This window comes from Engystomops pustulosus, chromosome 4 (genome assembly GCF_040894005.1).
Source record: "Engystomops pustulosus chromosome 4, aEngPut4.maternal, whole genome shotgun sequence".
NCBI classification, from domain to species: domain Eukaryota; kingdom Metazoa; phylum Chordata; class Amphibia; order Anura; family Leptodactylidae; genus Engystomops; species Engystomops pustulosus.
This window is the reverse complement of record NC_092414.1, coordinates 731,983-745,860: the sequence shown is the minus strand read 5'-3', so window position 1 is coordinate 745,860 and position 13,878 is coordinate 731,983. Positions and strand designations below refer to the sequence as shown.

Here is a 13,878-nt window from a genome sequence, read left to right as displayed (position 1 = left end):
CCCGTGACACTGCTATTCCTGGGCAAGCTCTGCACTGCTGGTAGCCCCATCCCTAAGCTGAAACACTTGGAAGAGACAGTCCTGGCGCTTGCTGGTGCTTCTTGGGCGCCTGGAGCCTTTTTGGTAACAATGGAATCTGTCTCCTTGAATTGATGATGCAATAGATTGGTGACTGAGGTGCAATCTTTCTAGCTGCGATACTCTTCCCTGTTAGGCCAGGTTTGTGAAGTGCAATGATAACTGCACGCGTTTCTGTAGAGATAACCATGGGTAACAGAAGAGAAACAATGATGCCAAGCACCAGCCTCCTTGTAAAGTGTCCAGTTGTCACGGGCAACCCTGCAATCCATGGTATGGATCGCGGGTGCACCGGTGCCTCTCTCCGCTGCCCTGGTCCCGCTCCCGTGCACTCATATCTCCTGGCTCCCGCTCCTGCCCGGACTATGTCCCGCGCGTGGCCCAGCTCCCTAGGGCGCAGTGTCTCCAGATTTAAAGGGCCAGCGCGCAGGTGACTCCCATCATTCCCTGCCGGATCTTTGTGTGTATTCCATGGTGAAAGCTCCCCTGCGATATTCTTGCGTTCCTGTCTGTTCCTGCGTTCCTGTGTTTTCTGCGTTAGCTAAGTCCCTCTGTGTTGCCATGTTACCTGAGTTCCTCCGTGTTGCTGTGTTCCTGTGTCCCGAGTGCCTGTTCTCCCGTTCCCTCCTGCCTGGACCTCCCGTTGCTGATCCCGGATTCTGACTTGAGCTTGCATCTCTGCCACCTGCCCTGACCTTCTGCTTGGACCTGACCACGAGACCGTCTTCCGCTAAGGTACCTCGACCTCGGCTGCCACCGCGGGCTAGTCGCACCTATGGAACGACCTGGTGGGCTCTGGTGAAAACCAGGTGCCACTTAGACTCCGGTCCCAGGTGTTGGCTAGTACCACCTCCCGCAGTGGTTCAGAGGATCCACTGATCCTGACACCAGGGGTGTGATTGTTACTTAATCCTGACAGATTGATCTCCAGCCCTGTCCTCATCATCCCCTGCACCTGTGTTACTAGAGACATCACTGACACCATGGCCGCTGCTCCGCCTAAGGCGCCTGCAATGAAGGGGAAATGTATTTTGGGGGAAAAAGTTCATTTTCTAGGCAAATACTGACTTTGTAATTAATTACTGTTAAGCTGATCCCTCTTTATAACATTCTGGAGAATATGCAAATTACCATTATAACACCTGATGCAGGAGACTTTGTAACAATTACCATTTGTACCATTCTCAGAACTCATGGCCATGACTGTACACATATATCCATCGCACGTTACACGTGTACGCGAGGACATACACACAGGTTACATAGTGTAGCTGGGGGCCCCCTGCCCTCTGGGTCCCCGTGTAGCTGCACAGTCTGTAGTAATATGTTAGTGGTCTGATAACTCCCAGAATTCCTCATACTTGGAGGCAGGATATGTGATCCGTGTCTCGGATCCTTCTGTATACCTTTCTTATTATCAGAGTCACTTGATTTACTGCGGTTGGAGGCTGTTAAGACATGTAAAGTAAAGACATGAATGTATAAGACGTCTCCTGACTGTCCTGGGTGTCACCTCCTCTCCCTGAGCTTCTCCTGCTGTAAGTATCTTCTCACCTTTCCCTTATGTTGGACTCTTTATCTACTGCTTGTCCATCAAGTTCAACCAAAGGAGGGTAGGGATTGGATGAGGAAGGGATTTAGGGGTCCTTGCATCGTTTAGCGGGGGCCGTATCTCCAGGACTTCTATATATTTGCTCCGGATATTCCGGGGTTTTATAATATGGGGACTGGGCGGATGGGGCTCCCATTGGTTTCTGGGGTCCCGCACCCCTTGATGACGACCAGGAGGCCCCCGTAATGTTCTCTACATCTTTCTGGTCTTCCCTTTGGTGGTGGCTGTTAGTATGTAAGTGTCTCTGACCTGAATACAGTAAGTGATTGTCTCCCACTTCTCTATTCCTCACACATGACTAGCGGTGGAAATGCTGAGATATCACTAGAATACCCATGACCCTGATAGAGGTGAACCTCAGGGTCACATCCAGGGTGCGATGCTCTGCTCGGTACAATCCTAAAGAACCGATGAGGTGGTACCGATAGGGGGACCTCAAAATATCAGTATAAGTAAGTGCCCCCTCCCTTGAATTTTCCTCTACTTATCTAAAACCAGGCCAGGATGCTTGGGCAATAAAACCAGTATATCCAAGAACCAGATCCTATTGTATAACCTACTGACCTAATGGGGGGGATTAGCGAGGTCAGTGAGAGGTCATGACCTGTATAGCAGAGGTCACATCTGCAAACCACCAAAGCTTTATGTGGCGTCATTCATATTTCAGCCACATACTTTCCCCTCATCCAGGTCTCTGCTGTTCTGTATCCAGGGCCACAGGGGAGCACCAAAACGACAAGGGGAAATTATATAATTACTACTGTTATACTGTTATGTTTAGTCTGTATCCGTGCAGGACATAACGAGGGAATCGATGGAAGTAAAATGTAGGAAGCCCTCAGGGCAATATATCTTCATATAAAGAGTCTAAGGGTTATATGGGATCTTAAAACCAGAGTCCTAAAAAAGCAATAAACATGCACTGAGCCGTAGTCGTGTCATAGCGGGTGGGGGAGGGGGGATCCCTCGTGGATAGATCTGTCGTGTACTTCTGCTTCCCCAGGCGCCAGACTTATACATTAAAGAAACGAATATGTTGTAGCTTCACTGTTGGTGTAAGCAGCCTCTCCTTGGCATGGACTCTGCATGGTCTGATGGGTTGTAATCACTGAAGAACACGAAAATGAATCCAACGTAGAAGGTCGTCCATTTGATAAGAAAATCCAACTATATTCCCACATGATACATATCCAAAATTATTTCATATTGTAAAAAAAAACCCGCTTCCTATATAACAAACTTTACAGCTGTTTTTTTCATTCAGTAAATTGGGATAAAGTTGGATGTTCTTGAATTGCACGGCCTTCCACGTTAGATTCACTCTCGTGTTCTTCACTAGACTTATAACCTCATGCAATGTATTAAGTTTGGATTTTATCCCTTTATGCATATGTCTGTTTATGACACCTTTTGTATGATAAGCCCTCGTGTGTAAGCGCTGCCCCTTTTGATATTAAATCTTCACTGTAATTAGATCCGTCTTGTGTTCTAATGATTCCATAAAGTCAGAAGAGACGTTACCTGAATAATTCATTGTGTAACTAGTGGAATGTTGTATCTGCGCAGCCTGATATGTGTGATATAAGTGCTGGATGCTAGCCTCCCTAACCTCCAGCCCCCCAGTAGCCCTGCCTGCTTCCCTCTACATATCCTATTGATATACAACAACCACAAAGACAATCCCTTCCTAGGCTACTGTGCAGACACATAACAAGACAAACAAATAGAAAAATAGAATAAAGGCTGCTAAACAATCCAGGTCACAACTGAGAGCACATACAAGAGCAGAAAAGAGTAGTCACTAGGCAAGCCAAGAACCAAATACCAAGACATAAGAAGAAGCAAAAACAGAGCAGAGCAGAGCAAAAAGAAGAACAACAAAATAATTTAACCAGGGGGAAAATATCATAGTGAGGAGTAACTCTGCCCCAGGTGGTAAGAGCAGGCACTCGCACTCACATGCTGTTAACTCTTGACGGCACAGAGCCAGGCTGCAGAGAGATGGGGGTGGTGAGCACAATTCACAGCCAGCGACTTGAACATAGTTCACACTGCTGGGTGGGAGGAAAGCACAGAGACAGTCAATGCCTCCTCAACTTATTAGTGCAAATTGAAGTAAGACGCAGGCGTAACATATGAGTCTTCTATATGGGGTCTATATAAGGCAGGGATCAATGCAAGGTCATACTATATGGGTTGTATATGTGTTACACTTAATCATTTTATTAGGGGTGTATAGAGTCAGGGTCCCTGTATATGGGGTGTATAGAAAGGTCTATACATGATCATTCTATATGGAGTGTATATAGGGGATCTATACAGGGTCACTCTATACGGGGTGTGATTATAGCTTATGGATCTACATTTGGTCATTCTATATGGGGTATATAGTGCATATAGTGCGGGCATCTAAACATACTCCTTTTATATGCGGTGTAAATAGGTGGAGCTATACAGGGTCATTCTATATGGGGTGTATAGAGTGGTCTATACAGGGTCATTCTATATGGGGTGTATAGAGGGGTCTATATGGGGTCATTCTATATGGGGTGTATAAAGGGGTCTATACAGGGACATTCTATATGGGGTGTATAGAGTTGTCTATACAGGGTCATTCTATATGGGGTGTATAAAGTGGTCTATACAGGGGCAGTCTATATGGGGTGTATAGAGGGGTCTATACAGGGACATTCTATATGGGGTGTATAGAGGGGTCTATACAGGGACATTCTATATGGGGTGTATAGAGGGGTCTATACAGGGACATTCTATATGGGGTGTATAGAGGGGTCTATACAGGGTCGTTCTATTTGGGGTGTATAGAGGGGTCTTTACAGGGTCGTTCTATTTGGGGTGTATATAGGTGGAGCTATACAGGGTCATTCTATATGGGGTGTATAGAGTGGTCTATATGGGGTCATTCTATTAGGGATGTGATTATAGGCTATGGATCTATATGACGTATATAGTGTGGGGATCTAAACATACTCCATTTATATGAGGTGCATATAGGGGTCTATACAGGGACCTTCTATTTGGGGTGTATAGAGATTTCCCAGCAGATGTGACCCCATATTTGGGTGAGATGTAACTGGAGTGTGGAGCGTCCCTACGGCTGAATATTTCTACTGATTGTTCATTATGTTTAGGAACTTTTGTGCATTATGGAGGATGAGAGCAACGAACTGAACCTGATCCCCAGCACAGCCGCCCAGGATGGGGTCACACCGGCCCCCCAGAAGAAGAAGGCGGCGTCCTGCTGTGATTCCCTAAAGGTAACCCCATGTGACCCTCAGAGGGATGAGACACAACCCCGGGAGGTTTACTGCAGATAAGAGGATGACAGAGGGGGAAAGGGCCAGATTTCCAAAGCCACAAGTGACTATTTACCTCCCCCACCTATGAAAATCTTCAACCCTGCCCCAGGAACCCCCTCCTATCCAATATTTCACCCTTTCTCCAAGATACTCCAGTGGTAGTATAGGAAGATTGCATTCCTTCATTGTTTGCATAACATAATATTCAGCATAGTATAATATTCTGACAAGTATGAGAATGCAATTATACATTGCAGTATAATATTCTGACAAGTATGCTGCTGCAGTTATACATTGCACTATAATATTCTGACAAGTATGAGACTGCAGTTACACATCACAGTATGATATTCTGACAAGTATGCTGCTGCAGTTATACATTGCAGTATAATATTCTGACAAGTATGCTGCAGTTATACATTGCAGTATAATATCCTGACAAGTATGCTGCTGTAGTTATACATTGTAGTATAATATTCTGACAAGTATGCTGCTGCAGTTATACATTGCAGTGTAATATTCTGACAAGTATGCTGCTGCAGTTATACATTGTAGTATAATATTCTGACAAGTATGAGGCTGCAGTTATACATTGCAGTATAATATTCTGACAAGTATGCCGCTGCAGTTATACATTGCACTATAATATTCTGACAAGTATGCTGCTGCAGTTATACATTGCAGTATAATATTCTGACAAGTATGCTGCTGCAGTTATACATTGCAGTATAATATTCTGACAAGTATGCCGCTGCAGTTATACATTGCAGTATAATATTCTGACAAGTATGCTGCTGCAGTTATACATTGCAGTATAATAATCTGACAAGTATGCCGCTGCAGTTATACATTGCAGTATAATATTCTGACAAGTATGCCGCTGCAGTTATACATTGCAGTATGATATTCTGACAACTATGCTGCTGCAGTTATACATTGCAGTATAATATTCTGACAAGTATGCTGCTGCAGTTATACATTGCACTATAATATTCTGACAAGTATGAGACTGCAGTTACACATCACAGTATGATATTCTGACAAGTATGCTGCTGCAGTTATACATTGCAGTATAATATTCTGACAAGTATGCTGCTGCAGTTATACATTGCAGTATAATATTCTGACAAGTATGCCGCTGCAGTTACACATTGCAGTATAATATTCTGACAAGTGCTGCTGCAGTTATACATTGTAGTATAATATTCTGACAAGTATGCTGCTGCAGTTATACATTGTAGTATAATATTCTGACAAGTATGCTGCTGCAGTTATACATTGCAGTGTAATATTCTGACAAGTATGCTGCTGCAGTTACACATTGCAGTATAATATTCTGACAAGTATGCTGCTGCAGTTATACATTGCAGTGTAATATTCTGACAAGTATGCTGCTGCAGTTATACATTGCAGTATAATATTCTGACAAGTGTGCTGCTGCAGTTATACATTGTAGTATAATATTCTGACAAGTATGCTGCTGCAGTTATACATTGCAGTATAATATTCTGACAAGTATGCTGCTGCAGTTATACATTGCAGTATAATATTCTGACAAGTGTGCTGCTGCAGTTATACATTGTAGTATAATATTCTGACAAGTATGCTGCTGCAGTTATACATTGCAGTGTAATATTCTGACAAGTATGCTGCTGCAGTTATACATTGCAGTATAATATTCTGACAAGTATGCTGCTGCAGTTATACATTGCCGTATAATTTTCTGACAAGTATGCTGCTGCAGTTATACATTGCAGTATAATATTCTGACAAGTATGCTGCTGCAGTAATATATTGCAGTATAATATTCTGACAAGTGTGCTGCTGCAGTTATACATTGCAGTATAATATTCTGACAAGTATGCTGCTGCAGTTATACATTGCAGTATAATATTCTGACAAGTATGCTGCTGCAGTTATACATTGCAGTATAATATTCTGACAAGTGTGCTGCTGCAGTTATACATTGTAGTATAATATTCTGACAAGTATGCTGCTGCAGTCATACATTGCAGTATAATATTCTGACAAGTATGCTGCTGCAGTTATACATTGTAGTATAATATTCTGACAAGTATGCTGCTGCAGTCATACATTGCAGTATAATATTCTGACAAGTATGCTGCTGCAGTTATACATTGTAGTATAATATTCTGACAAGTATGCTGCTGCAGTTATACATTGCAGTATAATATTCTGACAAGTATTCTGCTGCAGTTATACATTGCAGTATAATATTCTGACAAGTATTCTGCTGCAGTTATACATTGCAGTATAATATTCTGACAAGTATGCTGCTGCAGTTATACATTGTAGTATAATATTCTGACAAGTATTCTGCTGCAGTTATACATTGCAGTATAATATTCTGACAAGAATTCTGCTGCAGTTATACATTACAGTATAATATTCTGACAAGTATGCTGCTGCAGTTATACATTGCCGTATAATATTCTGACAAGTATGCTGCTGCAGTTATACATTGTAGTATAATATTCTGACAAGTATGCTGCTGCAGTTATACATTGTAGTATAATATTCTGACAAGTATTCTGCTGCAGTTATACATTGCAGTGTAATATTCTGACAAGTATGCTGCTGCAGTTATACATTGCAGTATAATATTCTGACAAGTATGCTGCTGCAGTTATACATTGTAGTATAATATTCTGACAAGTATTCTGCTGCAGTTATACATTGCAGTATAATATTCTGACAAGAATTCTGCTGCAGTTATACATTACAGTATAATATTCTGACAAGTATGCTGCTGCAGTTATACATTGCCGTATAATATTCTGACAAGTGTGCTGCTGCAGTTATACATTGTAGTATAATATTCTGACAAGTATGCTGCTGCAGTTATACATTGCAGTGTAATATTCTGACAAGTATGCTGCTGCAGTTATACATTGCAGTGTAATATTCTGACAAGTATGCTGCTGCAGTTATACATTGCAGTATAATATTCTGACAAGTGTGCTGCTGCAGTTATACATTGTAGTATAATATTCTGACAAGTATGCTGCTGCAGTTACACATTGCAGTATAATATTCTGACAAGTGTGCTGCTGCAGTTATACATTGTAGTATAATATTCTGACAAGTATGCTGCTGCAGTTATACATTGCAGTGTAATATTCTGACAAGTATGCTGCTGCAGTTATACATTGCAGTATAATATTCTGACAAGTATGCTGCTGCAGTTATACATTGCCGTATAATTTTCTGACAAGTATGCTGCTGCAGTTATACATTGCAGTATAATATTCTGACAAGTATGCTGCTGCAGTAATATATTGCAGTATAATATTCTGACAAGTGTGCTGCTGCAGTTATACATTGCAGTATAATATTCTGACAAGTATGCTGCTGCAGTTATACATTGCAGTATAATATTCTGACAAGTGTGCTGCTGCAGTTATACATTGTAGTATAATATTCTGACAAGTATGCTGCTGCAGTCATACATTGCAGTATAATATTCTGACAAGTATGCTGCTGCAGTTATACATTGCAGTATAATATTCTGACAAGTATGCTGCTGCAGTTATACATTGTAGTATAATATTCTGACAAGTATTCTGCTGCAGTTATACATTGCAGTATAATATTCTGACAAGTATTCTGCTGCAGTTATACATTGCAGTATAATATTCTGACAAGTATTCTGCTGCAGTTATACATTGCAGTATAATATTCTGACAAGTATGCTGCTGCAGTTATACATTGTAGTATAATATTCTGACAAGAATTCTGCTGCAGTTATACATTACAGTATAATATTCTGACAAGTATGCTGCTGCAGTTATACATTGCCGTATAATATTCTGACAAGTATGCTGCTGCAGTTATACATTGCAGTGTAATATTCTGACAAGTATGCTGCTGCAGTTATACATTGCAGTGTAATATTCTGACAAGTATGCTGCTGCAGTAATATATTGCAGTATAATATTCTGACAAGTGTGCTGCTGCAGTTATACATTGCAGTATAATATTCTGACAAGTATGCTGCTGCAGTTATACATTGCAGTATAATATTCTGACAAGTGTGCTGCTGCAGTTATACATTGCAGTATAATATTCTGACAAGTATGCTGCTGCAGTTATACATTGCAGTATAATATTCTGACAAGTATGCTGCTGCAGTTATACATTGCAGTATAATATTCTGACAAGTGTGCTGCTGCAGTTATACATTGTAGTATAATATTCTGACAAGTATGCTGCTGCAGTCATACATTGCAGTATAATATTCTGACAAGTATGCTGCTGCAGTTATACATTGCAGTATAATATTCTGACAAGTATGCTGCTGCAGTTATACATTGCAGTATAATATTCTGACAAGTATGCTGCGGCAGTTATACATTGCAGTATAATATTCTGACAAGTGTGCTGCTGCAGTTATACATTGTAGTATAATATTCTGACAAGTATTCTGCTGCAGTTATACATTGCAGTATAATATTCTGACAAGTATTCTGCTGCAGTTATACATTGCAGTATAATATTCTGACAAGTATTCTGCTGCAGTTATACATTGCAGTATAATATTCTGACAAGTATGCTGCTGCAGTTATACATTGTAGTATAATATTCTGACAAGAATTCTGCTGCAGTTATACATTACAGTATAATATTCTGACAAGTATGCTGCTGCAGTTATACATTGCCGTATAATATTCTGACAAGTATGCTGCTGCAGTTATACATTGCAGTGTAATATTCTGACAAGTATGCTGCTGCAGTTATACATTGCAGTGTAATATTCTGACAAGTATGCTGCTGCAGCTAAACATTGCAGTATAATATTCTGACAAGTATGCTGCTGCAGTTATACATTGCAGTGTAATATTCTGACAAGTATGCTGCTGCAGTTATACATTGCAGTATGATATTCTGACAAGTATGCTGCTGCAGTTACACATTGCAGTATAGTATTCTGACAAGTGTGCTGCAGCAGTTATACATTGCAGTATAATATTCTGACAAGTATGCTGCTGCAGTTATACATTGCAGTGTAATATTCTGACAAGTATGCTGCTGCAGTTACACATTGCAGTATAATATTCTGACAAGTATGCTGCTGCAGTTATACATTGCAGTATAATATTCTGACAAGTATGCTGCTGCAGTTATACATTGCAGTATGATATTCTGACAAGTATTCTGCTGTAGTTATACATTGCAGTATAATATTCTGACAAGTATGCTGCTGCAGTTATACATTGCAGTGTAATATTCTGACAAGTATGCTGCTGCAGTTATACATTGCAGTGTAATATTCTGACAAGTATGCTGCTGCAGTTATACATTGCAGTATAATATTCTGACAAGTATGCTGCTGCAGTTATACATTGCAGTATAATATTCTGACAAGTATGCTGCTGCAGTTATACATTGCAGTATAATATTCTGACAAGTATGCTGCTGCAGTTATACATTGCAGTATAATATTCTGACAAGTGTGCTGCTGCAGTTATACATTGCAGTATAATATTCTGACAAGTGTGCTGCTGCAGTTATACATTGCAGTATAATATTCTGACAAGTATGCTGCTGCAGTTATACATTGCAGTATAATATTCTGACAAGTATGCTGCTGCAGTTATATATTGCAGTATAATATTCTGACAAGTATGAGACTTCAGTTATACATTGCAGTATAATATTCTGACAAGTATGCTGCTGCAGTTATACATTGCAGTATAATATTCTGACAAGTATGCTGCTGCAGTTATACATTGCAGTATAATATTCTGACAAGTATGCTGCTGCAGTTATACATTGCAGTATGATATTCTGACAAGTATGCTGCTGCAGTTATACATTGCAGTATGATATTCTGACAAGTATGCTGCTGCAGTTATACATTGCAGTATAATATTCTGACAAGTATGCTGCTGCAGTTATACATTGCAGTGTAATATTCTGACAAGTATGCTGCTGCAGTAATATATTGCAGTATAATATTCTGACAAGTATGCTGCTGCAGTAATATATTGCAGTATAATATTCTGACAAGTATGCTGCTGCAGTAATATATTGCAGTATAATATTCTGACAAGTATGCTGCTGCAGTTATACATTGCACTATAATATTCTGACAAGTATGAGACTGCAGTTACACATCACAGTATGATATTCTGACAAGTATGCTGCTGCAGTTATACATTGCAGTATAATATTCTGACAAGTATGCCGCTGCAGTTATACATTGCACTATAATATTCTGACAAGTATGAGACTGCAGTTATACATTGCAGTATGATATTCTGACAACTATGCTGCTGCAGTTATACATTGCAGTATAATATTCTGACAAGTATGCTGCTGCAGTTATACATTGCACTATAATATTCTGACAAGTATGAGACTGCAGTTACACATCACAGTATGATATTCTGACAAGTATGCTGCTGCAGTTATACATTACAGTATAATATTCTGACAAGTATGCTGCTGCAGTTATACATTGCAGTGTAATATTCTGACAAGTATGCTGCAGCAGTTATACATTGTAGTATAATATTCTGACAAGTATGCTGCTGCAGTTATACATTGCAGTATAATATTCTGACAAGTATGCTGCTGCAGTTACACATTGCAGTGTAATATTCTGACAAGTATGCTGCTGCAGTTATACATTGCAGTGTAACATTCTGACAAGTATGCTGCTGCAGTTATACATTGCAGTATAATATTCTGACAAGTATTCTGCTGCAGTTATACATTGCAGTATAATATTCTGACAAGTGCTGCTGCAGTTATACATTGTAGTATAATATTCTGACAAGTATGCTGCTGCAGTTATACATTGTAGTATAATATTCTGACAAGTATGCTGCTGCAGTTATACATTGCAGTGTAATATTCTGACAAGTATGCTGCTGCAGTTACACATTGCAGTATAATATTCTGACAAGTATGCTGCTGCAGTTATACATTGCAGTGTAATATTCTGACAAGTATGCTGCTGCAGTTATACATTGCAGTATAATATTCTGACAAGTGTGCTGCTGCAGTTATACATTGTAGTATAATATTCTGACAAGTATGCTGCTGCAGTTATACATTGCAGTATAATATTCTGACAAGTATGCTGCTGCAGTTATACATTGCAGTATAATATTCTGACAAGTGTGCTGCTGCAGTTATACATTGTAGTATAATATTCTGACAAGTATGCTGCTGCAGTTATACATTGCAGTGTAATATTCTGACAAGTATGCTGCTGCAGTTATACATTGCAGTATAATATTCTGACAAGTATGCTGCTGCAGTTATACATTGCCGTATAATTTTCTGACAAGTATGCTGCTGCAGTTATACATTGCAGTATAATATTCTGACAAGTATGCTGCTGCAGTAATATATTGCAGTATAATATTCTGACAAGTGTGCTGCTGCAGTTATACATTGCAGTATAATATTCTGACAAGTATGCTGCTGCAGTTATACATTGCAGTATAATATTCTGACAAGTATGCTGCTGCAGTTATACATTGCAGTATAATATTCTGACAAGTGTGCTGCTGCAGTTATACATTGTAGTATAATATTCTGACAAGTATGCTGCTGCAGTCATACATTGCAGTATAATATTCTGACAAGTATGCTGCTGCAGTTATACATTGCAGTATAATATTCTGACAAGTATGCTGCTGCAGTTATACATTGTAGTATAATATTCTGACAAGTATTCTGCTGCAGTTATACATTGCAGTATAATATTCTGACAAGTATGCTGCTGCAGTTATACATTGCAGTATGATATTCTGACAAGTATGCTGCTGCAGTTATACATTGCAGTATAATATTCTGACAAGTATGCTGCTGCAGTTATACATTGCAGTATAATATTCTGAGAAGTATTCTGCTGCAGTTATACATTGCAGTATAATATTCTGACAAGTATTCTGCTGCAGTTATACATTGCAGTATAATATTCTGACAAGTATGCTGCTGCAGTTATACATTGCAGTATAATATTCTGACAAGTATGCTGCTGCAGTTATACATTGTAGTATAATATTCTGACAAGTATTCTGCTGCAGTTATACATTGCAGTATAATATTCTGACAAGAATTCTGCTGCAGTTATACATTACAGTATAATATTCTGACAAGTATGCTGCTGCAGTTATACATTGCCGTATAATATTCTGACAAGTATGCTGCTGCAGTTATACATTGTAGTATAATATTCTGACAAGTATGCTGCTGCAGTTATACATTGCAGTGTAATATTCTGACAAGTATGCTGCTGCAGTTACACATTGCAGTATAATATTCTGACAAGTATGCTGCTGCAGTTATACATTGCAGTGTAATATTCTGACAAGTATGCTGCTGCAGTTATACATTGCAGTATAATATTCTGACAAGTGTGCTGCTGCAGTTATACATTGTAGTATAATATTCTGACAAGTATGCTGCTGCAGTTATACATTGCAGTATAATATTCTGACAAGTATGCTGCTGCAGTTATACATTGCAGTATAATATTCTGACAAGTGTGCTGCTGCAGTTATACATTGTAGTATAATATTCTGACAAGTATGCTGCTGCAGTTATACATTGCAGTGTAATATTCTGACAAGTATGCTGCTGCAGTTATACATTGCAGTATAATATTCTGACAAGTGTGCTGCTGCAGTTATACATTGTAGTATAATATTCTGACAAGTATGCTGCTGCAGTTATACATTGCAGTGTAATATTCTGACAAGTATGCTGCTGCAGTTATACATTGCAGTATAATATTCTGACAAGTATGCTGCTGCAGTTATACATTGCCGTATAATTTTCTGACAAGTATGCTGCTGCAGTTATACATTGCAGTATAATATTCTGACAAGTATG

General features: G+C 39.3%; 1 protein-coding gene across 1 annotated transcript in view; it reads left to right on the top strand.

The window, feature by feature from the left end:
• Positions 1-1,514: 1,514 nt before the first annotated feature.
• LOC140125883 (solute carrier organic anion transporter family member 1C1-like) overlaps positions 1,515-13,878 on the top strand; it is a 65,707-nt gene continuing 53,343 nt past the window's right edge. Inside the window, exons 1-2 of the mRNA XM_072144764.1 lie at positions 1,515-1,616; positions 4,840-4,965. Coding sequence (XP_072000865.1) covers positions 4,855-4,965 — 111 coding nt within the window. The 5' untranslated portion in view covers positions 1,515-1,616; positions 4,840-4,854. The remainder of the gene's footprint in view (positions 1,617-4,839; positions 4,966-13,878) is intronic.